Raw genomic sequence first — 27,703 nt, 5'->3', positions numbered from 1 at the left:
GCAATGTAGTTTGTTATTTTTACCTTTGGCCCACAGCCCTCAATCAAGCTATACAACATTTAAAAGAATTTCAAACCAAACCTAAGAATCTTTTGAGAAAAGTAAAGCGAATGATTAATAAATGTATAAAATGAATACAATTACAATTGATCTTAATCAAAAGCCAGCGAGAACCAATCAGATTACAAAAGATTACAAACAAGAACAAAATAGCAAGTGCTCTTTGTTCAAAGGGTTCCAGTGTACGGATGTCCTCCAGAAGGAGCAGGGAGCAGGACACAAGAATGGACAACAGGTGAGTAAAATGAAGAGGTTGTAACATATTCATGATTGTTCAGATTCAAGAAGAGATTATACACTGCCAGTGCACAACACATTCATTCATTTCTAAGAGTTCACACTTAGCTCATGATTTATACATAGCTTGTTTGGCATGTTGTACCAGGAGAGAACCCTGAGCTCAAGGGATCCTTGGGCCCAGGGCTCTCCCCTTTTGCAGGGCGAGGGGAAATTGAGCTCAGGTCGATCTCTAGCTTCCTCGCTGCTGAGGCCAAGGTGACCTTCCTGAGAGTAAGAGATTTAGGCTTATTTTATGATATAGAGCATATTTGGACGGTGGGGGGAAACCGGGGAACCTGAGGGAAACCCACGCGGACACAGGGACAACATGCAAACTCCGCACAGAAATACCAGATGGCCCAGCGAGGACCTGACGCTATTGGTATTCTTGCTGTGATGGAACAGTGCTAGTCACTGGGCTACCGTGCCGCCCATTCTAAATAAAGGTGGAAGAAGGGGAGGAGGGGGGTCCTTCCAGACGAAGATAGTTGAAGAAAGGAAATGAGGATATATAAAGTGACTTGGGATTCCTTGATTGGAGGATCATGATTAGCTAATGTGGGCCAGCTGGGTGAATCATGAGCGCGTGCTACTCTCGAAATTAGTTTAAAATTCAACTTTACTTAGTCCCTTTACTCATCAGGGGTCACCACAGCAGAACGAACCGCCAACTATTCCTGCATATATTTTACACGGCTGCAACCCAGTACTGGGAAACATCCATACACACTCATTCACACACATACACGACGGTCAGTGTAGTTTATTCAAATCAGCTATAGCGCATAAGTTTGGATTGTGGGGGAAACCGGAGCACCTGGAGGAAACCCACGCCAACACGGGGCAAACTCCACACAGAAATGCCAACTGGTCCGGCCGAGACTCGAACCAGCAACATTCTTGCTGTAAGGCGACAGTGCTAACCACTGAGCCACCATGTTGCCCCTGTACACAACAAAAAATCTACTGGGCCACTGTATAGATTATACTGTTTATAGGCCACCATCCCTGAACACACAGTACAGAGGTTGCGTAGTTCCCCTATTACGTTCCTCCTCAGGGTTGGGAAGGAGTTATAAAAGAAGTGCTGGAGGATTGGGTAAATATGCAAACAGTAAATGAAATAATTAACACAAGGAAGCAAACAGAATACCGGGAAGGGTCAAGGCCAACATATTAATCCCATCCAGGAAACAAAACCTATTTAAACAAATAAAAGAACCCTACATACAAAACAACACACTCATCTCTAACTCCATTTATATCCGTAAACTGAAGAAATGGTGGAAAAGAATGCTATAGCTTACCACAAAAAAAGTCTTAAGCTTAACATAAGATTGGTTAACTCGCGTTTGTTTGCAAGCACAAATCAGCAGCAGGAACTCTTGCTCCAAGCCTCCGCCACACAAATCCTTATAGAGCAGTCATTAGCAGTCATAAATTAATTGAACTTTACCTGGGGGGTATTCCAGAAAGCAAGATATGTAACATTTGTACCTGGATAAGAAAGTAGGATATGTAACGGATGGTAACTTTAATGGTATGTAAGCTCTTATGCTTTGAACATAACCTGCTCTGGAGATATATCTATATAGTTTCAGTGAGAGACATGACGAGAGAGCAAAACTAAATAGAGCACTTACAAAAGAAACACTCTTGTGAAACTAGGAATATAACACCCCAAAAGCCACCAAGGGGCATTCTTTCTATCAAAATTATATAATAGCTGCATTCCAGCCCTATTTTTTATACCTTTCACTCACTAACTTCCCTTGGCTCATTAACTTGGATGTACGTCATTAATTACGTCACACAAGTGTCCACTAGGCGGCGCGGTCGCTCAGTGGCTAGCACTGTTGCCTCACAGCATTTTTCCCTAGAATTGTTCATTCATAACAGAACTCCGACTTCATTTTTTGCAGTTTTCATTAATGTCTAACATTGTTTCCTTAAATTGTGCAAAAATTGCAAGAACTGTATTTGTGTAAATTGAAAAATAATAATTCAATGGCCCGCTGTCATTTTTGCTTTACTATTTTTTCTGTCTCAACAGTTTGTGCATTAATACTTGCTTATCTGCTGCTGTGTTTCACTCTAAATACTAGAGAATCACCTGCACCCAGCTGTGTGTCCATGAAGAGTCATCAGTCAATAGATGATGTCATCAACTTCAGCTCTGACCTGAGGTGAGGAAAGCATCATGGTTTTATGTGGCTTCAAAATTTGCTTGATCTAAAAAAAGCTGGGAAACTACTTCCATTATGATTCAGTGAAGGGATTGTCTTTGTGTAAACTGAAAGAAATCAGAAGTGCATTATTTTCTAATAATTAAATGGCCTTTTCAGTTCTTCATCTACATATCCATGAATGGACATCACTATGATACCCAACATAGACTCATTCTCAAAACTAAGCTCTATATATACATTTCTGGAGATCATGAATTACGTAGCCTGAAGTATATATGGCTGCATTTCGTCTTTAAAGCAAATGCTAGGGGGGCGGTATGATGCTGTTCCTTTTTGTGCTTACCGGCTGACCGCTTACCTCTGTGTAGAAGGCTTTACTGCTGTTACCAGTTAGTCCGGTGGCTTGCAGTGTATACGTCGGTGGACTTTAGACACAGAGAGGAGTTGATCGCGATCACAGGGTTCGAGTCCGGTGATGAATGGTTCCAGAAAGCGGCTAAGAAGCCTCAAAATATAACAAGAAAGTAAATAACAAGGTAAGAATGTGGTAAAATCTGAAAACATGGTCAAAATCAGACGAGGACTTTTCTTTTTCTTGTTTTTAAAAACTGTTGGTTGGGTTTAGGAAAGGAGGAGGGTGGGTCAGTTGATCAATCAGTCAGTCGACAGCGCTCTCTGGTGGATTTACGTGAGAATAGCAGGTGCGAATGGCACTCATGAGAAATGTAAGATCTGAAAAAGCGTACACAGCGGCCTGCGGTGGATTCACGAAAACAAAAACTGCAAAAAATGTAGCTCCTGAGACGTATTTGACGCTCTTCAGAAATGTATATTGCATATGTTTTAGGAATGAGCCTGGATTGATGATACCAATTTGGGTATAATTTTCCACAACAGACCAAACATTTTTAGCTGTTTTATCATGTTCATTTTTTGTTAACTCGCATTCATTGTACGATCTAATAAAGCTATGCATTTTAAAATATCATTTAACATAGAATGACTTAAAACTATCTGTGTCAACAGTTTGTGCATTAGTAAGTGTTTATCTGCTGCTGTGTTTTAGTCTAAATGATAGAGAATCTCCTGCACCCAGCTGTGTGTCCATAAAGAGTCACCAGTCAATTGATGATATCATCGACTTCAGTTCTGGAGACTCTACTGACCCGAGGTGAGGAAAGCATCATGGTTTATTTGGCTCCTAATGTGGTTCTTTTAAAATAACAGTTTTAATAGTAACAATAATATATATATATATATATATATATATATATATATATATATATATATATATATATATATATATATATATATATATATATATATATATATGTGTGTGTGTGTGTGTGTGTGTATATGTATAAGTATATATATATACTTCAATATATTGAAGTCAGAATTATTCGCCCGCCTGTTTATTTTTCCCCAATTTCTGTTTAAGAAGAGCAGATTGCTTCAAAACATTTCTAATCATAATAGTTTTAATAATTCATCTCTAATAACTGATTTACTTTATCTTTGCCATGTTGACATTAAATAATATTTGACTAGATATTTTTCAAGACACTTCTATACAGCTCAAAGTGACATTTAAAGGCTTAACTGGGTTAATTGGGTTAACTAGGCAGGTTAGGGTAATTAGGCAAGTTATTGTATAATGATTCTGTATTGTATAATTGTTATGTAGACTATCAAAAATATATATAGCGTAAGGGGGCTAATAATTTTGACCTTAAAATGATTTTTAAAAAATGTAAAACTGCTTTATTGTAGCCGAAATATAACAAATAAGACTTTCTCCAGAAAAAAAAAATATTATCAGACATACTGTGAAAATTTACTTGCTCTGTTAAACATAATTTAGGAAATATATTAAAAAAAAAAAATGTAAAGGGCGGTTAATAATTCTGATTTCAACTATATATATATATATATATATATATATATATATATATATATATATATATATATATATATATATATATAAACATTTTTAATAAACATTTTTATTTCTATTGAGAAATTTATAAAACGTTATTTTACACAAGTTAGTTGCATAAAAATAGTTTACAAATGACAAGCCATTTTAAAATAAAACATAATAGGATAATTTTTTGCTTCTAATCGATTTGATTCCTAATTTCAAAATTGGTGGACTCGATTCTTAGAATTGATTACTGTTTTTAATTTCAATATTTTTCAATATCTCTTTCTTTATATTAAAACTCTGCCAGTAGTAAAGCTAGAAGAAAGCTCAATCAGCCATATGACTTTTATTGAATGCATGCCACACTTAATTAATGGGTCTAAAATTCATAGGCTCACTGTCAACTATAAAAGGCAAAGTGTACATTTAAATAAGCATATAGCCTATTGCTTTAAATGCCAAATAACTGCGGCAGAGTTAGAAATTGTGTATTTTTGGACAGTTAACAGTGCTGAGCTGAAAATTATTTGAAACCCTGAAGCCCCTACTAAAAACAATTTAGAATTTCTAGTAAAAGTGTCCTGATAAAGTGACAGGTTGGTTTACACTACAGAGTTCATTCATCAATGGTATGGATATGTACTTGAAAATATAAATATTTTTTTTTACCAGAAAACGCAACAAGAACAAAGAAGATGAACGTCAGAGCATATTTGCATTTGCTCAGAGAAAGATGAACCAGGCAGATCTCTCCAACACACGACAGACAAGTAAGAGTCTCTCTCTCTCATAACTGATGGCAACTTGTAATATATAATAGTATATAATGTGGGCACCTCACAGCAAGAAGGTCGCTGGTTCGAGCCTCGGCTGAGTCAGTTGGCATTTCTGTGTGGAGTTTGCATGTTTTTCCTGCATTCGTGTGGGTTGAGTGCTCCAGTTTCCCCCACAGTCCAAAGACATGGAGTACAGGTGAATGGGGTAGGCTGGATTATCCGTAGGGTATGACTGTGAATGGGTGTGTATGGATGTTTCCCCAGAGATGGGTTGCAGCTGGAAGGGCATCTGCTGCGTAAAACATTTGCTGGATAAGTTGGTGGTTCATTCCGCTGTGGCGAATGAACCGCCAACGAATTGGATAAGCGCTTTTATGAATTCCGTTTTGAATTTATGAATTGGATTTTCATGTTTACAAGTAATGTGTAGGCGATGCAGTTTTGCGGGTTGCGGCTGGAAGGGCATCTGCAGCAATAAAAACGTGCTCAATAAGTTGGTGGTTACTCCGCTGTGGCGACCCCGGATTATTAAAGGGACTAAGCCGAAAAGAAAATGAATGAATAAAATAGTGTTTAAAATTTCCGAGTTAAATTTTGTAAATGGGAAATGTGAATTGTAAATGTATTACATTTTAGACTGGACTGGCTCCATAATAGTTAGCTAATAACTGACCAGTCTGACTGGTACAAATGTCAAGGTCATATCTTTGATTCTCGACTTTGATTGTAAGTGTTAATAAATATTTCTCTTGCTTTGATTAGAACTTGGCCCAGTGTGCCTGCAACAGCACAAATCCAGACTGGGAGAGAAATTCCAGAGACTACACGAAGGAATAGCCTATCAGGGGAATCTAACACTTCTGAACGAGATCTACACAGAGCTGTTCATCACAAAGGGAAACAGCGGAGAGGTCAATAAAGAGCATGAGGTGAGGCAGATTGAGATGTCCAGATGGCCAGACATGCAGGAAATACCAATTCGATGCAATGACATCTTTAAAGCCTCACCTGGAGTGTTCAAATCCATCAGAAGTGTTCTGACAAGAGGAGTCGCCGGCATCGGAAAAACGGTGTCTGTGCAGAAGTTCATTCTGGACTGGGCTGAGGGAAAGGCAAACCAGGACGTTCACCTTATATTCCCACTTCCTTTCAGGGAGTTGAATCTAATGAAGGACGAAGAGATCAGTCTAATGGGGCTTCTCCATCAATTTTTCTCAGATATAAAGGAACTCAGCACATCATTCCTTTATGATTACAGAGTTATGTTTATCTTTGATGGACTTGATGAATGTCGACTTCCTTTAAATTTCCAAAGCAATCAGAGCTTGTCTGATGTCACACACTGCGCTTCAGCGGATGTGCTGCTGACCAACCTCATCCAAGGGACGCTGCTTCCTTCAGCGCTAATATGGATTACCTCTCGACCGGCAGCAGCCAGTCAGATTCCTCCAGAGTGTGTTGATCAGCTCACAGAGGTACGTGGATTCAGCGATCTGCAAAAAGAACAATATTTCAGAAAGAAGATACAAGATCAGAGTCTAGCCAACAGAATCATCCCATACATCAAATCCTCGAGAAGCCTGCACATCATGTGCCACATCCCAGTCTTCTGCTGGATCTCGGCCACTGTTCTAGAGAGATTGTTGAGTGAAGCAGAGAGTGCGGAGATCCCCAGAACTCTCACTCAAATGTTCACACACTTCTTGATTGTTCAGACCAAACTGAAGAGCCAGAAGTATGACGATAATCGTAAGGTTGATCTTCAACAAGTCAGAAAGAGTATATGTTCACTGGGCAAACTGGCTTTTGAACAGCTGAAAGTCGGGAACCTCATCTTCTACGAGGAGGACCTGAGACAAATGCGGCATTGATGTCAGAGAAGTATTGGTGTACTCTGGAGTTTGTACCCAGATCTTCAGAGAGGAGTCTGGACTGTGTCTGGGGAAGGTGTACAGCTTTGTGCATCTGAGCATTCAGGAGTTCCTTGCTGCTCTATTCAAGTTCCTCTCCTTTGTTTCAGACATGAAACACGAGTCTGAAATAACAAATCTTCTAAAGAAGGAAGTGGACAGGGCTTTGCAGAGTGAGAACGGACACATGGATCTATTTCTGCGCTTTCTTCTGGGCCTCTCACTGGAGTCCAGTCAGAATCTCCTGCGAGGTATACTGACACGGACAGTAAACACATCTCAGAGCTGTCTGGAACTAGCAGAGTACATCAAGGAGAAGATCAGAGACGACCAGTTTCCAGAGAAATCCATCAACCTGTTTCACTGTCTGAATGAACTGAACGATCATTCTCTAGAGCAGGAAGTCCAAACGTACCTGAAAGGATCCCGTGCCAATCGTCTCGCTGAAGTTAGTCTCTCTCCTGCCGAGTGGTCGGCTTTGGTGTTTGTGTTACTGAACTCAGAAGAGGAGATGAACGAGTTTGAACTAAGTAAATACCATCAATCTGAAGAAACTCTTCTGAGGCTGATGCCAGTGGTCAAAGTTTGCAGAAAGGCCAAGTAAGTATTTACATGGTTTGAGGTTTTCTGTCTTCTGAGTTTTGATCCAGCCTTGATTAAAACTGCATTTCACTTTATTTCCAGTAGGGATGTAAAGGTACACGTATACGTACTAAACCATTTCAGTACGGTGCACATACAAAACTTTTGTTTTACGTGCAGAGCAAACACAGTTCAGATCTAAAGTTCCACATGAACATATTAGTTGGTGGATTACAAGCAGGGCCGGCCCGTGGCATAGGCAGTATAGGCAAATGGTAAGGGCGCTGTACATTCAGGGGGCGCCAGAAATGAGCGCGGTTAAGTTGGTTTTGTTTTAGATATTCCTGACACATTCAGTGATAGATGGCAATAACTCAAAAACCTCTTGGCCTAAAAAGATCTAAAGTTTGTTTCCTACAAAAAGACAAAGCTGGTTATGTTTCACAGCTGTCTTTTTCTTTTTTTTTCGCTTGACAATACGACCACTGCTCCGTTTAGCCGGGAATATGCGTGGAGCTGGGAGAGCTCGCGCAGAGCGTGGCTCTCAGTAAGGGACCGTTGGAAAAGTGCTTCTTTTTTTCTCGTTTTTTTTTTTTTTCTATCCTGCTTGTTTTTTTTTTTTGAACACAACTAATTTTCTCTTAAATGAGCACAAACAGTTACTAAAGTAGTCTAATGCTTCATTCGTTCATTTATTTAGATCTGTGCATTCTTACATTAACTCCTCTGTTATTAAGCAAAAAACCATGAGAGATTCACTAGCTGCTCTTCACTGAATAACTATAGTAACTTTAATCAATATGCAAATACAATTAAAAGTTAAATAGATTTTACAGCTTTAATTTCTGTATAAGCCATTGTTTTTAATAGGTTAAACCTTTTATTTTATTGTCAATATTTTCTAATGTTTGCTATGTTTTCTATCATTTGAAGCTATTTGTTGTCCCATATTTTTTACATCCCAATGTTGACAGATTGCTAATCAATAAATAGCTATAGCGCTATCTGTTAGTTTTAACGTCAGCTAATGTTATAGAAGGACATAGATGTTGTGGAAAATAGTAATAGTAATGTAACTACCCGATCATTCCTTCCTCAAGCAAATGTGTAAATATTAGATCTATTCAGCAGCAATAACGTTAATTGCATTGGCATATTTATCTGACGTTTTCCCAGCTTGTAGTAGTCAATCAAAAAGCTATTTAGTTTCTTATGACTTCTTGCCTAGGGCGCCAAATTGGTTAGGGCTGGGCCTGATTGCAAGTTTCCACCTTGCTCTTTAAGTGCATTAAACCAAAGACTATAGATTGACATATATTTATTTGCATTTCTGTGAACGGAGAAAGTGCAATTGGCAATTTTTATAGCCTCGTTGGTGCCAATAGCCTAATGGTTAAGTGCGCCGAAGTACAGTATAGCACCGTGGTTCTCATGGCGACCCAAGTTCGATTCCCTGCTTAAGGTCCTTTGCCAAGCCTTCCCCTCTCTCTGCTCCCAATACTTTCCTGTCTGTAACCTACACTGTACTTTCCAATTAAAGGTAAAAAAAAAAACTGACATTTTTTTTTTTTTACAAAATTGGCTCAATTATTTACGAGCTCAGGGTTCTCTTCAAGGACAGCATGCCAAACCTGCTATTATTATCAAGCAATATCTAAGCGTGGCCTCTTGAAACCATACCTGTCAACATTGGGATGTAAAAATAAGGGATATGCCCACCATAATAAGGGATCCCAACAAATCGCGTGTACAGAATCCGTTTGGGAAACAGCATCTGTTTATCACTATGGAGCATGTCAGCTGGCAGTCATGCACCATTTTATTTTTAAGGATTGTATTTTAGTTTTGAGGATCGTATAGGTTGGGCGACAGCACCTGTAATCAAAAGGAAATGGAATCGCGCCGTTTTTAATATTTATTTATAAGTGTTTTCATTTCCAAATTAAGAAAGAAAGCACAGAAGACTCACGTTTTAGAGCAAGGGGCGACCCCTGGTGGTTCAGCGGTATGGGTTGCGTATAGGGAGGCTCGGCTGTTCAGAGAAAGACTGAAAATACGGGAGAAATACAGGAAAATACCTTTACGGGATGATAGCGGGATAGAACAGTAAAATACGGGAGAATACCGGGAAAAACGGGAAGGTTAACAGGTATGCTTGAAACATTATAAGTGAAATCTGTTATAGTTTTAAACTGTTGATGTTTTATAAATATTAATCATATATAAAAACACCACAATTTTAAGTTTTGATTAATTTCTCTATAACTGTAGCAAAATTAAACTGAAATCAAGATACGTATAAAAACATGAACTTTGTGTACCATTACACTCATACTTTCCAGTAGCCATTACACTTTCATTAACTTGTTTAGGTGTGCTTGATTCAAGCTGTTCCTTTTGATTTACAAAGTCTGACATTATAACCATTAAGCCACAATTTGCATTTGTTTTTTTCAGTAAAATGTAACAATGCAATCCAATTTAACGCAATTATTTTTTTGCTTTCTCACAGCCTGAGTGGCTGTTTTCTCACATGGAAGATCTGTTCAGCCCTGGCTGATGCTCTCAGAGGTTTGAGAGTGCTGAACTTGAGTCATAATAACCTGCAGGATTCAGGACTGAAGCTGCTCTCTGCTGGACTGAAAAACTATACCTGTAAACTCGAGACATTAGAGTAAGTATATCTTCAAAAGAATAGGTAATTATAAGTAGTGGGATAAACCAATTATAAATGACTAGTAATGACTTGCAGGCTGAGGAAAACAACATTGGATTTAGGTTTATTTTCTCTGTAATGGTCTTGTTTCACTGCATGGTATGACTTGGCTCAGCATGAGGGCTGGTTTATACTTCTGCGTCGAGTGATCGACACTTGTAAACACTTGCTCCATCGGGCTCACGGCTCTCAGCACCGCCCACACTCATCACAACTACCAAGCCGACCAATACAGAGCTTGCGCTACGCATCGTTGCGACATTTTGTTACATTTTTTTTAAAAGGTGTGCGTCAAGTTGTACAACCAAGTTGTACTCTGCAGTGGAAAAGCACCATACTTTAACTCATCAGCTCATTACTAGAGAACCCAAGGCTTCACATCGATGTGTCACACAAAAGAAAGGTGTTTCTGTCCTTGTTGTGGAAAAAAGATTCAGGTCAGCAAAAATATTCTAAGTCTCTAAGTCAAACTTTTCAAAAAATGACAAAGTCTGAGATCTCCGAAGACCTTAGGCAAAGCAGTCTAGTGTTACAGCATCAGTAACAACAGAGACAGGTTGTTCGAATGTCTGCTGAACATAGGCTTGGCACACAGTTTAAATACATTTCTGTGTCTTAATACTCCACCCAAATTTACACATTACACACCTCTATCAGCTTCTCCGCTAATGGGATCTTAAATTTCTCAGGTGCCCGCCACCAATAGAATCTCAGGGTCTTTCAGGGGTCTTACCCATGTCCAGTTAAGGTCTTTCCTTCCTGCTTCAAAAGCGATGACTCAGCCAAAAAACAATGCTCAACAATATATCTTGTTCACTGTCCACTGAGCTGTCAACTGTAAGTTCAGCTGAAGTTCATAGGTACTCATAATTCTTTAGATGTCAGTACAAGTGAGTGTGGGGGCACGTGCAGGTGTGCTTTATCATGAGTTACAGAACAGAACGCAAGTGTCCTTTTAGCCTTGCTTCCATAAATCAGCCCTCATTGTGACATTAATGCTGCTCTAATTTATCTTCTCATCTCTGACTGCATTTACACAGAATGACTTTTTCATTTACCAAAGCACACATACCTGATAATAATGCTGCAGGTATGGGTAATAATACAATAGGTATTAATAATACCAATACTAAATCATTCAAACAAGCGTATAAATGAGAGTAATACATTCATCAGAAATTCATCAAGACACAATGAATTCCCCAACATCCTCTACGCCTTATCCTTGTTTCTTGTTTATAGTGGACAATGCATTGCGTTAATTGTCCTAAGACTCTCTGTTTTTTTTAACATACTTAAGTCATCACTTCATGTCACCTGTTGAATTTGTGTGTTAAAATTTAGAGCTGTCTTCCTCTCTTCAGGCTGTATAACTGCAGTATTGGAGAGGAAGGCTTTGCAGCACTGGCTTCAGCTCTGAGATCAAACCCTTCACACTTGAGAGAACTGGACCTGAGCTGGAACCATCCTGGAGTCTCCGGAGTTAAGTTCCTCTCTGATCTGCTGAAGGATCCACAGTTTAACCTCAAGAAACTACAGTAAGCGTTATACACACACACACACGCAAATTAGTCCTCATTCCACATGTGAAAAAGAAAAGAGGCACAACAAATCTGAATTTGAAGTAAAAATGTAAGACACTCTAAAAAAATGATGTGTGCTGTTTGGTCAAACTATTTAAAATGAGATGAAACAACAAAATTCTTGAGTTTTTTTGGGACAACTTAACTGTTTTATGTTCAATCCACTTAAATTTGTAAAAACTAATAAGCTAACTTAATTCCTTCATAATGACTCAAACAAACTGATTGTGAGGAACCACAGTGAATATGTATATATTTGTGCTTTTAAGGTGGCAAATACTGATTTGTAAAACTAAACAAAGTTGTGTAGATATTTTTTTAATGAAAGTTGTTGGTGCTGTTTCAGCTGTTAGCCTACCTGAACAATTCCTTGGCTACAGGACTTTGTGTCCATATAACAAGACTCTGGATTAGTTTTAACATCAAGGAAACATGACACAACCAGTCCCAAGCTAATTTAATACGATGTATTGTAAGAGAAAGAGTTCAATGTGAAGGGAAGTTTGGGTTTACACTTTATTTTAAGGTGTCATTAGTAGTCATTTAACTACTGAGTATTAAAGATTAATAACATTTACTTAATATCTAGGGTTAGTTGCATATAATCGTGCATAATCAATTGTAATGACTTAGTTTTTGTAATTTTTTTAAATTATTCAGTTATTAAGCTTTGTATGGGACAAATTGTATGGAAAGTCATTCATTCATTAATTTTCTTTTTGGTTTAGTCCCTTTATTAATTCAGCATATGTTTTACGCAGCAGATGCTCTTCCAGCTGCAACCCATCAATGGGAAACATCTATACACACACATTCACACACATACAATTCAATTCACACGTCTTTAGACTTGTGGGGAAAAAGGAGCATCCGGCGGAAACCCACACAAACACGGAAGAACATGCAAACTCCTCACAGAAATGCCAACTGACCCAGCCAGGGCTTGAACCAGCAACCTTCTTGCTGTGAGGTGATTGTGCTAATGTTAAACCTGACTCTGGTGTAATTCATGTTACATCTCAATCTAAACCCAGGGTGTTACAATCAACCCAGACTATGGGGTGAACTGTAAAACTGAAACTACTTCTGTTCTATTTGTGCTGCAAAGTAAAAACTTTGTAATTTAATAGCAGACACTTGCAACTAATCTGAGTTTGAATGCACTGGCTAAAAACATCTTAAAGATATAGAGAGAAAATGTAAAGAAAATGTTACTATCTTTGGTCTCAAAGCTCTGATGTTTGCCTACAAAGTGACTTCTGGCCTTGCTCCTTCTTATCTGCTCTCGCTTCTGCAGATCTATGTGCCCTCCAGAAACTTGCGTTCTGTGAATGAACGTCGCCTCGTGGTTCCATCCCAAAGAGGGAAGAAATCACTTTCGCGAACGCTCACGCTCAATCTGCCCAGTTGGTGGAATGAACTCCCTAACTGCATCAGAACAGCAGAGTCACTCGCTACTTTCAAGAAACGACTAAAAACTCAACTATTTAGTCTCCACTACTAATACTTCCCTTCTTAGACTTTACAGACCTGAAACTTGCCTATAGCACTTATTCATTGTTGCTCTTGGTTGTGTAAATTGCTTCCTTGTCCTCATTTGTAAGTTGCTTTGGATAAAAGCGTCTGCTAAATGACTAAATGTAAATGTAAATGTCTCCCTTGTTATCTGGCCATAGCTTACATTTACAGTATATTTAAACATCACCATTAAACCAACCTGATAAAATACTCACATATACTCAGGGTTCTTGCACCATTTTAAAAGTAAAAGTTAATGCTTTCTAAGACCTTTTTAAGACCTTAACAAATATAATTTAGGACCCAAAAAGTTCATAAATTCTTTGGAATAGGCTATTCAATTTATTATTACTGGGCGCAAAGTGTCTTCTTGCTGACCATTTGGCCTCTTTACCTTAACGTTAAAATCTACAATTTCCCTTTATTTCCGCAGGATGTATAGATGCAATATTGGAGAGGAAGGATTTGCTTTCTTGGCTTCAGCTCTGAGATCAAACCCCTCACACATTAGAGAACTGAACCTGAGCTCCAATAAACCAGGAACTTCAGGAGTAAAGCTGATCTCTGTTCTGCTGGAGGATCCACAGTGTAAACTGCACAAACTACAGTAGGTTATGTGTTTTTTTTTAAATAAATTTGTCCTGTATTTTCCTTCTATTAAGACCTTAAGAGACAATATGGCACAAAATATCACCTCTGTACAGAATAAACAATTTTAAAAAGCATTTATAACACTTTAGATATGAAAAGTTAACTACAGGGTGGGCCATTTCTATGGATACTTCTTAATAAAATGGGAATGGTTGGTGATATTAACATCCTGTTTGTGGCATATTAGTATATGTGACGTCTCACAGCAAGAAGGTCGCTGGGTCGCTGGTTCGAACCTCGGCTCAGTTGGTGTTTCTGTGTGGAGTTTGCATGTTCTCCCTGCCTTCGCGTGGGTTTCCTCCGGGTGCTCCGGTTTCCCCCACAGTCCAAAGACATGCGGTACAGGTGAAATGGGTAGGATAAACTGTCCGTAGTGTGTGAATGTGTGTGTGAATGTTTTCCAGAGATGGGTTGCGGCTGGAAGGGCATCCGCTGTGTAAAAACTTGCTGGATAAGTTGGTGGTTCATTCCGCTGTGGCGACCTCGGATTAATAAAGAGACTAAGCCGACAAGAAAATGAATGAATGAATAGTATATGTGAGGGGGCAAACTTTTCAAGATGGGTGGTGACCATGGTGGTCATTTTGAAGTCTGCCATCTTGGATCCAACTTCTGTTTTTTCAATAGGAAGAGGGTCATTTGACACATCAAACTTATTGGGAAATTTACAAAAAACAACGGTGTGCTTGATTTTAACGTAAGTTTGTTCTTTCATTAGTTATTTACAAGTTTCTGACCACTTACAGATACAAGATGTGCAGCATCTGAAACTTCGGATACTGGAAGCCTGTGCTGGCATTTCTCCTGCGGTGTTGCTCTCAGTGTTTGAAGAGTGGGAGAAGAGGGTTGCATTGGCAATCCAGCACAATGGGCAGCACATTGAACACATTTTATGTGGTCAGAAACTTAAGTTAAAACCAAGCACACCATTGTTTTTCTAGTTGGCCCTGATCTGTAAAACATATACAGTTGAAGCCGGAATTATTAGCCCCCCTTTGATTTTTTTTTTATTTTTATTTTTTTAAAATATTTCCAAAACGATGTTTAACCGAGCAAGGAAATGTGCACAGTATGTCTGACAATATTTTTTCTTCTGGAGAAAGTCTTATTTGTTTTATTTCGGCTAGACTAAAAGCAGATTTTTATTTTTTTAAAAAACATTTTAAGGACAAAATTATTAGCCCCTTTAAGCTAACTTTTTTTTCCGACTGTCTACAGAACAAACCATCATCATACAATAACTTGCCTCATTACCCTAACCTGCCTAGTTAACCTAATCAACCTAGTTAAACTTTTAAATGTTACTTAAAGCTGTATAGAAGTGTCTTGAAAATATCTAGTCATATATTATTTACTGTCATCATGGCAAAGATAACATAAATCAGTTATTATAAATGAGTTATTAAAACTATTATGATTAGAAATGTGTCGAAAAAAATCTGCTCTCGGTCACAGAAATTGGGGAAAAAATAAACAGGGGAGCTAATAATTCAGGGGGGCTAATAATTCTGGCTTCAACTATACCTTCTCCTGGATATATATAAATTAGTGGTGAGCCGTTATCGGCATTAACGTTAAGGTGTTTTCATAAAGTGCTTTTATGTAAGAGTTTCCTGTAATTTTGGGTGACTTTAACCGCAGTTCGGCAGTTTCACATAGGCTCATGAACATTTCATTCATGCACTCATGACAAACTGGGGTATTAGACACAAATAAGGAGTAAGGACTGGTGAGAGTGTTTTGGAATTTATTAACGCATGCCAAATGGAAAGAAAAAATCTTCTGCATTTCGCTATGTGTGTGTGTGTGTGTGTGTTTGTGTGTGTGTGCGGTCCTTTACCGACAGCCGGGTGTCAGGATCTGGTCGTGAAATATGGCTAAAAGTCCTACATGACGGTGATAGTTTGATTGCAGTGTTTGCTTCAATAATGCCACCTGTGTCTGAATCTACTTTTGCTATTATAAGGATGGAAAACTGAGCGCTTCACTAGCGAGAAAACAGTTAAACAGAGCATCTGCAGCTGTACATTCTGTTTATATTAACAATGTGTAAGTGTTTGAACCCCCATAGGCACATAACTACCGTGCTCTGCTCTGGACTTTAGACCAGCTTTCAGTTGGTCAATGGCGTAGTATATTTCAGTTCCTCAACCAACGATGCGCCTTAACACACCTCCTTTCTCAATCAGCACACCCATGAGTCCACAAAGTGGAACAAATGGGTTTCCTATTTAAACAACGTGACGCAAAATGAGAAAGTTACTGTTGCACTGGTCTAAAAATAGCAACAAATGGTGCCATACATGTCTTGCGCCTTATTGCGCCGTGTGTATGATAGGGCCCAAACTTTTAACGTCTTTTTAAATAACATTAGTCGTTTTAAGCTCAATCTTGCATTTGTGGATTTGTAATTGTAAGGTGTTTTTCTCTGCAGGCTGTCTGATTGCGGTATCGAAGAGGAAGGTTGTGCCGCTCTGGCTTCAGCTCTGAGGTCGAACCCCTTGCATCTAAAAGAACTGAATCTGAGCTCTAATAAACTAGGAGACTCAGGATTGAAGCTGCTCAATGATCTACTGAAGGATCCACACTGTACACTGGTAACACTAAAGTAAGGCATAAACTTTTATTTTGTCATTAATTGCCTTTTCATTTTGTATTGCTCTTTGAGGCTGTCATTTTAAAAACATCATAATTTATAATGAATAGCCTGTTTCCTGGTCCTTTGAGTCATCAAACCACATTTGGAGTTCTGAAACATACGGGATGTTTTTATACTGTAAAACAGTGACTTTGAGCTCTCGCTTTTTGTCTTTTGAAATTTGCAATCAATTGATCAATCTTTAATTGAGATTTATTTTAGCAGAAAGTCCACTAGTATTTTTCTTATGCAATATTATTTGTTGATTTTATTTTAGCATTATTATTATTGTTGTTAACAGTATTGCTTAATATTAATATTAATTCGCCTTAACACACCTCCTTTCTAGACCGAAACACCTATGAGTCCACAAAGCGGCGCAACTTAGCTTAATATTAAAACAATGTGGCGCAAAATGAAAAAACTAGGGTTGCATTGGTTTGAAAATAGCAACAAACACATCTTGCGCCGGGTGTATGATAGAGCTCATAGATTCTAAGCATGTGTAATCAAAAAATAATATTAATCCCTTTCCCTCTCCTTTTAAAGTTTTCTAATCTAAAAGACTTTTTAGATGTTGCTGTAATTTGATTTACACCAATTTAAAAAGTAACTGTAATTAATAATAATTACAATTACACTTGCAATAAACGTTTTCATCCCATTTTCAAACTTGTTAATAACATCTTTTTTTGCTTTGAGTAAATGTGTATTGTCTAATAATATGCTCTAATATTAATATTTCAGTTTCTTGCCGTATCTGCCAAGTCACACATGCAAGACAAAACTATCAACTCGTTTCTGATGAGCACGACAGACTGGCCTCTACTGGACAAACACCTGAACTGACCAGCAGCACTCAACATCAGTGCCATCTGATGTTTGTACACAGCTCTGTGTGATATTAATGTTGTGTGTGATTTGATACTGTCATATTCAAACGATACGCCACAGTATGTTGCAAACTACTTTCAGGTATGATTACAGACATATATAAAGGTCAATTCGTTGGGCATCTGTTTCGGGTGCCTCCTGGACACCTACCTAGGGAAGTGTTACAGGCAGGTCTTGCCGGGAGGAGGCCTCAGGGTAGACCCAGGACACGATGGAAGGACTATTTCTCTCTGCTGGCCTTGGAACGCCTCGGGATCCCCCCGGAGGAGCTGAAGGAAGTGACTGGGGAGAGGGAAGTCTGGGCTTCTCTCCTAAGACTGCTGCCCCCGCCACCTGACCCTGGAAAAGTGGCAGAAAATGAATGAATGAATGTCAATGTACATGGTCCGTCATGCAAAGACAATCAGTATTAGGACAGTAATCCCACAAAACCAGTGATTAGGGTCTTTTTTTGAAAACAGAGACTTATACATCAATTGAAAAAAATTGATGTATGGTTTAGTAGGATAGGGCAATATTTAGCCAAGATACAACTGTATGACAATCTGGAATCTGATCAAAAAGCAAACAAAATTTGTCCAAATGAGGTTGGAATGCACATAACACATCAAAAAATACATTTTGACATTTACAGTAGAAAATATCCTTAAAAATGTAACTGTGCAATGCAAGAGAATTATATTGTGCTTACAAAATGACCCTTTGTGTGTAATGTGCTCCAGGGTCATACATTATATATACAGCGGAGATTGAACTCACTGTAGTTTACAAATATTACAGCTTGATGTTGGACCGAATTATGTTTCAGGAGAGTATACACTTATTGGCCACTTTATTAGGTACACCTTACTAGTGCCGAGTTGGACCCTCGTTTGCCTTCAGAACTGCCGTAATCCTTTGTGGCGTAGATTCAACAAGGTACTGGAAATATTCCTGATATTTTGGTCCATACTGACATGATAGCATCACACAGTTGCTGCAGATGTAAATCTCCCGCTCCACCACATCCCAAAGGTGCTCTATTGGATTGAGATCTGGTGATTGTGGAGGCCATTTCAGTACAGTGAACTCATTGTCATGTTCAAGAAACCAGTCTGAGATGATTCACGCTTTATGGCATGGTGCGTTATCCTGCTGGAGGTAGCCATCAGAAGATGGGGTGATACACTGTGGTCATAAAAGGATGGACATGGTTAGCAACAACACTTAGGTAGGCTGTGACATTGACACAATGCTAAATTGGTACTTATGGACCCAAAGCGTGCCAAGAAAACATCCCCCACACCATTACACCACCACCAGCAGCCTGAACTGTTGATGCAAGGCAGGATGGATCCATGCTTTCATGTTGTTGATGCCAAATTCTGAACCGACCATCCCATCCGTATGTCACAGCAGAAATCTACCAGGCAATGTAATAATAAAGTGTATAATATAGTAATAGTATAGCATAGTATAATAATAGTATAATACTATACCTAATGAAGTGGCCAGTGAGTGTATACAAATTCAGGAGTCTGATGTCTGTATAGTGGTTAAATGTGAAATATAATTAATTTGTTGTCTATATAATACCAATATTTGGCCGTAATCATCTGTTATTTGCTCCAGACTGCAATTGTAAGCTTTACAGCAAATGCTATATGAAAACTTGGTCATTGTTCTTTTGACTGATTTAATTGTAATTATTTTTATATTGTTTGTTTAATGTTATTGTACATTAAAATAACATTTTATATAAATGGACTGCATGGGGACTTTTATTTTTGAATAAGCCAGCTCAGGAGCTTCAGCTGAACTGCTACGCCATTATAAACTCGCCATGTTTAAGATCTGGTTTCTTTAAAATCATTGATCTGCACTGCCTGATTGATATACAATATAAAGTGGGTCTCAAACTGTACTAGAAACACTGCATGAAACTACATTGTTCTACGCCATGTGTTTAAATATGGCCATTTATTTTACCAAAGTTTTCCCAGTGATGGGTTGCAGCTGGAAGGGCATCCTCTGCGTAAAACATATGCTGGATAAGTTGGCGGTTGATTCCAATGTGCCAACCACAGAATAATAAAGGGACTAAGCTGAAAAGAAAATGAATGAATGAATTTTACCACAATATTTTCAATGGAGTTGAAATGCTCCTGTAGATGCTTGCTTTTAAAGATCTTTTAATTAATTTCTTTTAATTAATTTCTAGAGATTGAACAATTAAATAAATGCTTAAGTCTAATTAAACGACTATATTTTAAATAATTACATTATTGATGCTGTAAAATAAATTATTTCAGTAATATTTTATAAAAGTACTTTGTATGGTAAAACAACATGCTTATAGTCTTTGGCAGTTGTTGTTGCATTGTTTTGCCATTAGATGGCGACAAAGACCAGAACATAATATATGCATAATATAATAATTAGTTTTAAGGTTTTAAATCAATAATGCAGGAATGTCCTAATGAATTTGAACACTTAATCAATATAGAAATGAAGGTAAATCACATTCTCAGCAGAATAATATTATAATGTTTTACTGTATGTAGTTATAATATATCTAGCGAAAATAGAGGAAGAACTTTGTTGATGACTTTATATTTTCTTGATCTGGGAGCAACATTATCTTTGTTTTGTTGACGGGGTATTATATTTCAATAATTAAAATACTAATCCTAAGCTTTTGAATAAGCAATGGCTTTTGCTGTTTTGACTACACTGCAGATCTACACTCACCGGCCACTTTATTAGGTACACCTTTCCAACTGCTTGTTAATGCAAATTTCTAATCAGCCAATCACATGGCAGCAACTCAACGCATTTAAGCATGTAGACATGGTCAAGAAGATATGCAGCAGTTCAAACTGAGCATCAGAATGTGGAAGAAAGGTGATTTAAGTGACTTTGAATGTGGCATGGTTGTTGGTGTCAGACAGGCTGGTCTGAGTATTTCATAAACTGCTGATCTACTGAGATTTTCACGCACAACCATCTCTAGGGTTTACAGAGGATGGTCTGAAAAAGAGGAAATATCCAGTGAGCGGCAGTTCTGTGGATGAAAATGCCTTGTTGATGCCAGAGGTCAGAGGAGAATGGCCAGAGGCAACAGTAACTCAAATAAGCACTCATCACAACCGAGGTCTGCAGGAGAGCATCTCTGAAAGCACAACACGTGCAACCTTGAGGCGGATGGGCTACAGCAGCAGAAGACCACACCGGGTGCCACTCCTGTCAGCTAAGAACAGGAAATATGCAGGAGATTTGCATCATGGATGCATGGCAGCCGACAAATCTGCAGGAACTGTGTGAGGCTATCATGTCAGTATGGACCAAAATCTCTGAGGAATATTTTCCAGTTCCTTGTTGAATCTATGCCCCAAATGATTAAGGCAATTCTGAAGGCAAAAGGGGTCCAAGCCGGTATTACTAAGGTGTACCTAATAAAGTGGCCGGTGAGTGTACTTCCAGATGTAACTTCCATGTTCCAGCATAGGCAATGTAAATTTAATTCAAGTCAATTCATGTTTATTAGTTTAGCGCTTTTTTAAATAATAATTATTGTTTCAAAGCAGCTTTAGAAGAGTTGCACATTATTGCATTCAAAATTAAATTCAATTTATTCATTTTAAATACACACCAAAAGTCTAATCTTTACTTTTAGGCAACATGTAGACACAAACACCTATTTTACAAGCAAAATGTGTCTTTATAACACTAACAGTGTCTCTCAAATTATTTGTTGTGCACCATCATGCATTTACAAGGGTTAAACTAATATGGGGGGTTAGGCAGGTGTCAAGTTTATGTTTGTTATGTTACGTTTATTTTTTTATTGTTGGTAGTATAAAATACAGGTCAAATTGAAATTTTTTTTCATTATTTAAAGGGAACACCGAACACCCATCTTGTATTGACATCCTTCAGGGAAATCGTTTATTAATTACCCCCTCCCTCTCCTCCGTAATTCGCACCCTGATTTCCAATAAATCATTCATGTTTGTGAGAGTGATTCGAGCTCTGCGTTTGACGAATAAGTATATTGTAAACAGCGATAAGAAGCTTTTAAAAGAAGATATGTGTTAAAACACAGCTAACATTTTCTGCAAATATTTATTTTCTTTTGAACGGCGCTGCCACGCGCTGATGTATTCAAATGAGCCATGACGTCAAACGTTCGAAAATTCCATCGTAGCTCTGTGGAATGTCACTCATTTGCAACTCGTCGCTTTGATTTGACAGTAGCACTGACTTAGATCTGCGTTTTAAATGAGATTTAATCGGTTGATCGTTGTTTTAAACAATCAATTCACAGTTGAAAACGATTCTATTGGTTTTAGAAAGAAATCTGAATCAATGGGAGTTGGAAAGAAACTTAAAAAGTTCTGTAACTGGGTCTTTTCTCGGAAAACCCAGCAGAACCCGCACACAATCGAGGGCGACCTCGAGCACCAGAGATGTTCTGATGGCGAAGCCGGACCAAGTAACGTCGCGTTCATCTCTCACATTCATACAGGAGCTGGTGTTTCACCAAGCCCAGCAACACAGAAAGCGGAGAAGAAACTTAAGAGGTTCCGGAAATGGTTTTCTCGAAAATTCAAGAAAACCAAAACCAAACAGAGCCAGCCGAGCAGCCCACAGACTCAGAGATCCCCTGATGGTAAAGCTGCGTGTGTGTCGCCGAGGCCGGTTCAGGACGAGCGGGTCAACAACAGGTGCGTGTCTATCCAGACCCCTGTGAAGACCCCGTCAACAGAAACCGAACAGCCCGACGATAATGAATGCTGGGACTGTCCTGTATCTTCTCTAACCACTGCGGGAAACAGCGACTATGACTGCTCTTCAGTGCAAAGCTGGCACTCTTGTGCGTCTTCGCTTGACCCCGCGGAGAACGGCGAATCTGACCGCGCATCATTGTTTAGTTGGCACTCTTGTGCGTCTTCGCCTGGCACCGCAGAGAAAAGCGAATCTGACCGCGCTTCAGTGCACAGCAGGCACTCTTGTGCGTCTTCGCTGACCGCTGACAACCACAACGAGGAAGAAGCTTCCAGCGAGGACTCCAGTGTGTCCGAGGAAAGCACCTCTTCCTCATCAAATGAAGTTTTTTGGAAAACAGAAGAGGAACGGATACTTAATTGGGAAGGAAAGACAGGTCAGTTGATTAAGTGTTGTTTTTAATCTTAAAATACATTCTACTTCACTGGAAGTTAATTAACATTCCAAGAACAAAATATTGTGCTTTTTACCCCACTGCATATGATATTAGTAGTTACTATAATGTTTTATTTATATGTGTGTGCAAGCCAAAAATTAATTAAAAAGTATTTTAAAATAAAAATACTAAATACACTTAATTATAGATGTATCAAAATAAACTACAGAACACAGCAGCCACAAATGTATCACATTAAAATACTGTATTCTGTATTTTAAAAATACTACAAAATACTTTTACAAAGCAGCTTTGGAATTCTTCCATCAATTAGACCTATTCGAACAATACCTTCCCCATTAAACTGCCTTAGTGAAGTAAACAATAATTGATAGTGATAGTGTACAATAATCACTCAACCTCTTAATATTTTAAATAAAGAGTTTACATTTTTTGTTCACAGAATTTTTCAGAAGTCTGATTATTTGCTATTGAACTCTTCAATACTCAGTGTAAAAACTATATTAGGGGTTTTTGAATATTAAATATTTGTGTTTCAAATGTTGTGAACACATCCTACCTTCTCATTAACTAAACAAAAACATTTTGCACCAACAATCCACCCAAAACTACTATTATTTGTACAGCATACTCTTTCTCCTCTTTCTTCCTTAAATGGAAGAGTCAATAACATCCAAAGCACCAATCAGAGGGTGCATTTAATTGATGTAGATTTCTTCCAAAGTATTTTACAGCATTTTAAAAATACAAGACACTAAACTAATTTAATACACAATATTCAGCCATTTTCATAACAAATACTATTTTGTATTTAAAATATGTATTTGCTGTACTTGTTTTATAAATACTACCCAACCCTTCCTGTGTGTGTATATGTATGTATTGTGTATATATGTATATTAATGATAGTGTATTCTGTTATTATGCCTTGCTTTTGTTTTAAGTGGCACTTTTTAACATTCTGTAAGGGGTCTACAGATTAAAAATAGCCATTCTTGGCTAATTCTGGCACATTTTATAGTAATGTTAATGTGTAGACCCTGTTAGCGTAGACCCAATTAATGTGCATTCACCCTGTAAACAAATAAACTAAGCTAACTTAACTAAAAGGTACTAATTTGACTTATTACAATACATAAAACTGTTTTTACGAACCCAAAATCAAACAAAAAGTGCTCAGGGGTAGCTTAAATAATGTGCCAGTGCTCTTTGGGTAAGGGATTCATCAGAATAAACAGCACAAATCAGTCGAAGGTACTCGAAAATTGTGGACAAAATATTAAAAAGGCTTTATTTATATGGCTAATACTTAAAAAACCAACATGTTACATCAAAGAACACATTTTTCGAGTGTCTTAAACGGGTTTTTGTCGTTATTACAAATGTTATTATGAGTAGTAGCTTTACGATAACTGTATTTATAAGAAAAAATGTTCTTAAAAGAAAATATAGAAGAGTTTTTTTTAATAATTGAACTGAAAAACATTTTAAATCTTACTCATTTTTAAAACTAGCTTAAGATTTTTGTGAATCTGACTTGTCTTATATACACCATCAAGTATTGATATGTTAAGTATTTAAAGCACTGAATCTGACCCTTGCATGCCAAGCTCAAACGTTTTGAGTGTCTATCCACCTTAACATGGCTGAGATTGGGGCTGCATAGCACATAGAAATTGTTTTATCGTGATGATTAGTCCATATCGTAGAAGGGGTGTCAGGACACAATAATAAATAAGCATATAAAACATGCGACACGGTGGCTCAGTGGTTGGCAGTGTCGCCTGACAGGAGGAAGGTCGCTTGTTCAAGGCCAAGCTGGGCTAGTTTGCATGTTCTTGGCGTGGGTTTCCTCCAGGTGTTCTGGTTTCCCTCACAGTCCGAATACATGCGCTGTAGGTGAATTGAATAATTGGCCGTAGTTTGTGGGTGAATGTGTATAGGGGTTTTCCAGTAGTGGGTTGCAGCTGGAAGGGCATCCGCTGTGTAAAACAAACACTATGCTGGCGGTTCATTCCACTCTGGCGACACCTGATTAATAAAGTCTAAGCCGAATGAAAATGAATGTTTTTGTAGACTTACCCAAGCCACATGCCTACTAGATATCAGAGAACAATTTACCTTATTGAATCAATCCTTTATATGGCACTTTTAATAATTATAAGTTAATAAAACTGTGCTATTCTAAGCAATCCTCAGTCTGCTTTTTGATGGTTTGCATTTTAAATGTCCTTCATTGTTTGTTTCATTGATTTTTTTACAGGTAACATCTTCCAGGAGTATAAAGTCTGTTACCTATTAGGCAGTGGATCGAATGGAGCTGTCTATTATGGAATTCGTCTGTCGGATTACCGAAAGGTTGGTTTCAAACATAACAAAGTGACGTTGTGCTTTTTTCCTGCAATGTCATGACTGAATCATGTGAGCTAACTGTGGCTTTCTCTTGGTGAACAGGTGGCAATCAAATACGTCAAGAAGACAACTACAATGAGTAGGATCAAGATTGTAAGTACACACTCACAAAACTGTTAAACAAGTCTCCAGTTCATTCACATCTCACTATCATATGTCTGTTATCTCTCCTGCAGGAAGCATTACAGCAGACCGTTCCACAAGAAGTCGGTTTGATGTATTTGATGAGCAGGGGCCCTAACGTTCCTCAAATAATCCAGCTGCTGGATTGGTACGAGACACCCGACAAGTACATACTGGTGCTGGAGTGTCCCAAATCATGTATGGACATGCACCAGTTTGTAATGCGGCATGGGAACAAAATCAGCGAGGCGAAAGCGCGACTGGTGATGCACCAGGTGGTCACTGCTGCCAGAATATGCTGCGAAAGGGGCGTCTACCACAGCAGCATCAAGCTGGAGAACCTGCTTATCAACCCTCACACCTTTCAAGTCAAACTGATAGACTTTGGCACTGGAAGACCCATGAAAAACACTGGCTATTCAACATACTGGGGTATGTATGATAACAGTCACGATTTAGCCTAAGCCCTATGGCAAAGGTGATGAGAGTTATTTTGTAAATATGGATATTTAGACAGCATTGGGATGCAATCTCGCTCTTTCTTCCAGGCTCAAAAGCTTGTGTTCCCCCGGAGTTTTATCGTCATGGAAGAAAGTTCTACGCCAAGCATGCAATCGCGTATTCTTTAGGAGTACTGTTGTTCAAGATGCTGTGTGGACGATTCCCTAAAGAAGAGCTCAACAAGATTGTCAAAAGAACCTGGCAGCCTGAAGAGCTATCCAACGGTGAGAGCATGCGGATGATGAAACAAGAACTTTGAAATAATTTACACCAACCGTAAGGTTTGTGACATAACCTGACATCTGTTCCTTCTTTCTTCACAGAATCCATAGATCTGATCTGTTCCTGTCTGCAAAGTGATCCAGACAAGCGGATGCCTTTTGATGAGATCCTTCTTCATAAATGGTTCCAGGTCTTGATCCTGAAGCCAAGCGGAAAGAAGAAACAATTGAGTGGATTAAAAAGGTTTAGACTGAAATTAAGGTCAGTTTAATAACAACAAAAGCCCCAGTTTTTGTGTTGTAATGTTGATCTTACATGAAACTAATATTGCACATTTTCAACTTTCCATCCAGATAACAGCACAGCTGAAGAAGATCCTGGGACATGAAGAAGATTACACCAAGCTCCTTCTCTTCATCCAGCTACTAACACCAAACTCCTCCTCTTCATCGAGCAACCTAACACCAAACTCCTCCTCTTCATCGAGCAACCTAACACCAAGCTCCTCCTCTTCACCAAGGCATTAACACCAAGCTCCTCTTCTTTATTCAGCTACAAAAATTCATCGAGCCACAAACATGGGGCAGTTTGTGGCTTGACGAATAGAAAGAGCTGAATGGGGCTGGTGTTTGTGCTTGCGTGAAAAGGAGGAGCTAATTGGGGCTGGTGTTTGTTGTTGCACGACAAGGAGGAGCTAATTGAGGCTGGTGTTTATGGTTGCACGAAAAAGAGCTGAATGGAGCCGGTGTTCGTGTCTAGATGGAGAGAAGGAGGGGCGGCACGGTGGCTCAGTGGTTAGCACTGTTGCCTCACAGCAAGAAGGTCGCTGGATCCAGTCCCGGCTGGGCCAGTTGGCTTTTCTGTGTGGAGTTTGCTTATTCTCCCCGTGTTCGCGTGGGTTTCCTCCGGGTGCTCCGGTTTCCCCCACAGTCCAAAGACATGTCCTATAGGATTGTGTATATATGTTTGATGTTTGATGAATAAAAATGAGCACATTTGAAATATAAAGTGTTTTTCATTTCACTCAATATGAACTTCATGCACTCCTACAGTTAAAGTGTTGAACTGTCCTCAGCCAGCAGTTGAGTTACCATAAATATACGGCGACATTGTTTCAGGTTTTATGAAACGGTTTAGTGAAGCCTGTATACTTTACAACTTATTCAATTCAATTCATCTTTACTTCTAAAGCACTTTCAATGTAGATCTTGTCAAAGCAGCTTAACATAGTTCTAGTAAATTAAAACTGCTTCAGTTGAGCTGTCACAGTTAAGTTCAGTGTAATGTAAATATTCCAAACTAAGCAAGCCTATGGTGAGATACAAACTTTACCAATGGATGTGAGTGAAGTAAAAATACCTTCAGAGAAACCAGGCTCAGCCGGGCATGACCAGTTCTCCTCTGGCCAAACATCTGGGTGCCTGAGACTTGAGAATGCTGGAAATCCAACATGGAGTGAAGCTGCAGGTCTGAGTAGGTCATCAGCAGCAGTATCCGTGCAGAGACTTGTTTTTCACTGGGGTCTTTCAGGAATCAGTCTCAGATTCTCGACTTATCC

At 38.6% G+C, this 27,703-nt stretch overlaps 2 protein-coding genes and 1 long non-coding RNA gene across 3 annotated transcripts; 2 read left to right on the top strand and 1 right to left on the bottom strand.

Moving 5' to 3' along the window:
- The first annotated feature begins 153 nt into the window (after positions 1-153).
- Positions 154-19,468, top strand: LOC101886147 (NLR family CARD domain-containing protein 3). Its single transcript, XM_021478497.3, is given in 11 exon segments — positions 154-295; positions 2,445-2,525; positions 3,595-3,699; positions 5,128-5,225; positions 5,994-7,084; positions 7,086-7,741; positions 10,236-10,397; positions 11,804-11,977; positions 13,974-14,147; positions 16,626-16,799; positions 17,577-19,468. Coding segments are annotated over 11 exon segments (2,820 nt in total). The 5' UTR covers positions 154-248; the 3' UTR covers positions 17,635-19,468.
- On the bottom strand, positions 10,945-27,594 carry LOC141375939 (uncharacterized). Its single transcript, XR_012384792.1, has 4 exons — positions 27,505-27,594; positions 26,219-26,344; positions 17,874-18,062; positions 10,945-11,942 (listed from the first exon to the last, which is right to left on the bottom strand). It is a non-coding gene; the product is annotated as an uncharacterized lncRNA (long non-coding RNA).
- On the top strand, positions 19,424-27,579 carry LOC108191007 (uncharacterized). Its single transcript, XM_068223052.2, has 7 exons — positions 19,424-22,866; positions 25,151-25,245; positions 25,342-25,392; positions 25,476-25,854; positions 25,971-26,147; positions 26,247-26,406; positions 26,499-27,579. Exons 1-7 carry the CDS (start codon positions 21,984-21,986, stop codon positions 26,500-26,502), a joined length of 1,749 nt encoding a protein of 582 aa, XP_068079153.1. The 5' UTR covers positions 19,424-21,983; the 3' UTR covers positions 26,503-27,579.
- Positions 27,595-27,703: the final 109 nt, after the last annotated feature.

This window comes from Danio rerio, chromosome 8 (genome assembly GCF_049306965.1).
Source record: "Danio rerio strain Tuebingen ecotype United States chromosome 8, GRCz12tu, whole genome shotgun sequence".
In the NCBI taxonomy this organism is placed as follows: domain Eukaryota; kingdom Metazoa; phylum Chordata; class Actinopteri; order Cypriniformes; family Danionidae; genus Danio; species Danio rerio.
The sequence above is the reverse complement of the archived record's forward strand: the minus strand, read 5'-3'. Positions and strand labels throughout refer to the sequence as shown.

Bases quoted from the DNA above. Each gene is read 5' to 3' on its own strand.
- LOC108191007 (XM_068223052.2), top strand. From the start codon at position 21,984: ATGAGATTTAATCGGTTGATCGTTGTTTTAAACAATCAATTCACAGTT. The intron at 25,246-25,341 runs GTTGGTTTCAAA...CTTGGTGAACAG, and splicing joins GTCTGTCGGATTACCGAAAG to GTGGCAATCAAATACGTCAA. The intron at 26,148-26,246 runs GTGAGAGCATGC...CTTTCTTCACAG, and splicing joins GCCTGAAGAGCTATCCAACG to AATCCATAGATCTGATCTGT.